The following is a 4,452-nucleotide window of genomic DNA, read 5'->3' as shown; positions in this document are numbered from 1 at the left end:
ATGAGCTTGTTAGCGCTGTGGATTAAAACCCATGCGGGTGAAGACGGAAAATTTCTTCCTGACACAGTCACTCAAGATTTTGTTGTATGGTTTTGTGACAGATTTCTGGTATCATTTTGTGTAGATTTTGTGGTGTGATTATGTGTTATTTGTGGTCTTACATTACTCCTAAATGTTGGTATAGGATGATGTTAAAGCTAAGGTTGAAGAGTTGAGGATGGTGCACCCTAAGATGTCTGAACAAGAGCTCGAAGATGAAGCATTTCAGCAAACTATGTATGGCAATGAGATTCTCGATCGTCCGGTAGGTTACGGACTAGGGGTTAAAAAGGGGGACATTTTCGGAGTACGTGGTGTGTTAAGGAAGGAAGGCTATGGAAAAGTTCAAAAGAGGACTATTGTGATGGATAGTGTTAAAGAAGAAGTGAATGCTTTGCACAAAAAAAATGATATACTATCTCAAGAAAATGAAAAGCTGAAAGACGAGGTCGGACACAACAATCTTCTTCTTAAAGCGCTTGTTGGAAAATTTTCTCAGATTGTAGGTGCAGTTCTTCAAGGGAATGCATCTCCGGGTCTTCTAAACAAAGCATCTGAATTCTTAGGAAAGGCAAAACATCAGGTAACATTTAGAGCTTGTGTGAATGCTTGCTTGTGATGTGTGTGTGTGTGTGTGTGCCATGCTCCCCTGCTACTGCTTGTCCTGCTCCCCTGCTGCTTTTATACTACTTGTCTGCCCTGTCCCCTGCTACTTACTGTAATGCTCCCCTGCTGCTTGCTGTAAAGATTGAATTAAGTAACATTTAGAGCCACTTTTTGGAGGAAAGCCCTCAACAATTTCAGAACTGAAATCCTGAACTAAATTCAGATCAGAATTTCAGAATTGAATTCAAAACTGAATCCAGAGTTGAATTCAAGAACTGATCTCAGACCTGAATGCAGAGCTGATCTTCAGAACTGAAAATCAGTTCTGGAATTCAGTTCTGAATTGCAGCTCTGAACATCAGAACTTGTGTGTGTGTGATTATATTTCAGAGCTTGTGTGTGTGTGTGTCATCGGATTTTGTCTTTTTGATCAAATTTATTTCTTGTTATTTCAACTATGATGCATTGATGTTTGTTGTTCTTAAGTGTTGTTGCTGTTTATCATCAATTTGACTTTGAGCTTTATTATGGCTGAAGTTTGGGGATAAAAATGTCTTTGTTGTTAGAGTTTTTACCTCCCCCATTTTGAATTTGTTATGTGATTGTTGAGGTCTGATGATTTTACTTGCTCTAATTTTTACGAAAAAAAAAATACAAAATTTCTCATAAAAGATGGATGAATAAATAAGACAAGTAAAATGAAAGTGAGATGATTTCAAACAAAGCTGATGTACATATATCTATATGAAGTATGAACTGAGGTCTGATGAATTTACTTGCTCCCCTGACTAAGTGATTGTATGATTGTGACTTTTATACATATAGTCTTAACTTATTGGATAGATAGAGTATAGGGATCATTGAATATAGTGGGTGCCTTTGTTCTGTATTATATTGTGAGAATGTGAGGAACTCTAACTGATGGTGCATGCTTTGTAAATGGCTCTAACTGATGGAGCATGCTGAGAATGCTTTGTAAATGGCTTTCTGATGGAGCATTTTCAATCTGCAAGGATTTCAGCATGTATGTCAGCTCCATAACTAAATAAGTTTATGCAACCTAGCACCTAAGTGTTTGTATGATCTCACCTAAGTGTTTGTATGATTGTGCTACCATGGCACTGACCATGCAGCTTAAACTTAAGGTAGAAATAAAATAAAAATCTTTAATATTTTTAAATCTAGCAAAACAAATATGGTGCAATGTTGTTGAAAGATGCTCTTACCCGACACGTATTCCACAAATGACCATAAGGAAGATGAGATTGGTAACATTGGCTAGACTGTCCATAAGAAGACAAACAGCATAGTTAGGCAAACATGATTAATAAGAAGAGCATGTGGTAAGTGTTCTTACTTATCGAGCCTATACCTTGCTTCCAACTCTTGCTTGCCCAGTTGCCCTATTGAAATAAAAGTCTAAAAAGTTGGGTGTTTCATTATGTTGACCATACATTTTCTTCAATGGTCCATGATTGAATCTACTTACAGCAAAATTTATTTTTATGGGTTTCTTCTGTATGATTCAATGAATACAATAGCTATAGTGCTTTTGTCTATGCATTGTTTACTCTTTGTAATTTTGTGTGAGTGGGTTAGATGTCTGTGATATCTTCTTGATATTATCTTACTTGCCTTTTGGTCCCTCCTTTATGATCCAGTATATTCCTTGTTTATCCTAGGTTTTTTTGTTCATTAACAGTGAGACCTTTTGATGAAATAACAATGAGACAGTAGACAGTAGACGTCCACTAAGAACTCTTGATGAAAGACCTTTTGGCTTTTTTTGTTCATTTATATTTTCATGTTTAACTCACAATTCTATGTTTAAATACAACATGTTGAATCTTGAGCCTATATTGTGTAATGTACTAATTTATACTTTGTATTTTTTTTTTTTTGAAGATTGGAAAAGGCAATGTAGGTGCAACAAAAGAATAGGCCGGGACACTTGAGCATCAACAAGCGACTATATCGATCAATGTGGCCATCATCTATCTATTTTGGTTTTTAGTCTTATATTAGTGATGTATTTATTTAGGGACAAGCTACATACTATAATATGCGACCTTTTTTTTTTTTTTTTTTTTTAATGGTTGTACTGTGTTGATGTTTTCTTTTCTAAATTTGGTAATTAACTACGTACTCTTTTTATTGTTAATTAAATATTGTTTTTTTTTAATCTAGTTATATAGAATATTTGTTTATTTTTATTTTAATATTATTAATTTAATTTATGATAAATTTAAATAATTATAATGTATGTATGATGATAATAATTTGATAAAAGAAAAAAAAGCATAAAAAATAAATCTTGAGGCTTTTTAATGTCTACAGAATTGCACATTTTCAAATTTCAAAGACTTTCCCGCCATACCATAGGCTGACACGAATAAATGCAAGACAATAAAAAGCGTCGCTAAATTTGATTATGTGGACAGGAAAAAGCGTCGCTACAAAACTACATACATTTGGGATAATGCGCAAAATACGTAATTTTCGCGCTTTTTTGTGTCCCTGAAAAATTTTCGACTCACGGATTTGCGACATTTTTTTGCAGTGTCGAGAAATAATTTTTCGACGCTAAAAGGCCTAAAAAGCGTCCAAAAAACATGCTTTTTGTAGTAGTGCGAGTAATTAAATTAACTAAGTACTCACATTTCGCGCGTTCCTTTAAATTGCTACATCATGAATAAATTGTTAGTAACTTCAATAAAAATATAAATCAAATTTATTAAATTAAATAAGAAGTAGAGTTGATTTAGTCCAAACCCTCAGTCAATTATACCTTTCATGCCTTGGTTTAAGTATAGAACTTCGGATATTGTATGGACTCCTTGGAGTGCTTAAGGGAAGAATGGTGTAATTAGGAATATAGGTTTAAGGCTTAGAATATGAGAGAGAGAGAAAAGAATTTTAGTGTAAAAGAAAGGAAGAGAGAAGGATTTGATGATCAAGCTTGTTCATGATTCATGGAAAAGGGGAGATATGACCTCTATTTATAGAGAAAAAAGAAGGTCGAAGAATCAAGAAAAGATAAGAATTCGAATCGGATTAAACTCTTGCGATAGGCAGCGGTTTTTGTTTTTATCATATCTTTTGATCCAGAAATCAGAATAAGATGAATAAGATATCTTTGGAAATATATTGAAGTTTAATTGCTAACCAAATGGGAATCAGATTAAAATATTTTGTAGAAGTAAATATATGGCCGAAATAGTGAGACGGTGTAAGTTTTGGATAGAGTTTGACATTTTATTCATATCTTTTCCGTAATAGCTCGGAATTGATATTATAATCTATCATTGGAAAGATAATTTCAAGGGCTATCCAATCATATAAAATTTGGATAAAAACTATGAATAACGAAAATAATATCTGTCTATTTTCGAACGTCTTTCAATTCGGATATAAATAGGATTTAAAAAAAAAGAGTTTTATTCAATTTCAAACTATTTAATCTTATCTTTTCAAAAAGGATAATTAAGATATTTTAGAAACTTATAGAAGCTTCCAATTGTTTTAGGAATGGGATTAAATAATTTGGACCCTCCACAAGATCATTGGGTCGTAGGTAAGGTGGGCTTAGGTTCGGTTTGGGCTCGGTTTAATATTTTGGCCATAACTTATTCGTTATAACTCGTATTTGGGCTTATAATATATCGTTGGAAAGCTCTTTTCAAGCTCCATCTAAATATTCAATCATTAGACCCAGATTATGGACCAAAATAAACTGGATCAAACGTTTTTATAAAAAGGACACGAATTGAATGATTTTGAAGGACACGAAATGAATTATTTTGGTTT

General features: G+C 33.3%; 1 protein-coding gene across 1 annotated transcript; it reads left to right on the top strand.

Annotated features, from left to right (window-relative positions):
* On the top strand, positions 1-2,788 carry LOC110729278. Its single transcript, XM_021909008.1, has 3 exons — positions 1-132; positions 185-622; positions 2,551-2,788. Exons 1-3 carry the CDS (start codon positions 1-3, stop codon positions 2,584-2,586), a joined length of 606 nt encoding a protein of 201 aa, XP_021764700.1. The 3' UTR covers positions 2,587-2,788.
* Positions 2,789-4,452: the final 1,664 nt, after the last annotated feature.

Source organism: Chenopodium quinoa, unplaced genomic scaffold, assembly GCF_001683475.1.
Source record: "Chenopodium quinoa cultivar QQ74 unplaced genomic scaffold, ASM168347v1, whole genome shotgun sequence".
Taxonomy (NCBI): Eukaryota; Viridiplantae; Streptophyta; class Magnoliopsida; order Caryophyllales; family Amaranthaceae; genus Chenopodium; species Chenopodium quinoa.
Note: the sequence above shows the minus strand (reverse complement) of the source record. Positions and strands in the feature narration are given on the sequence as shown.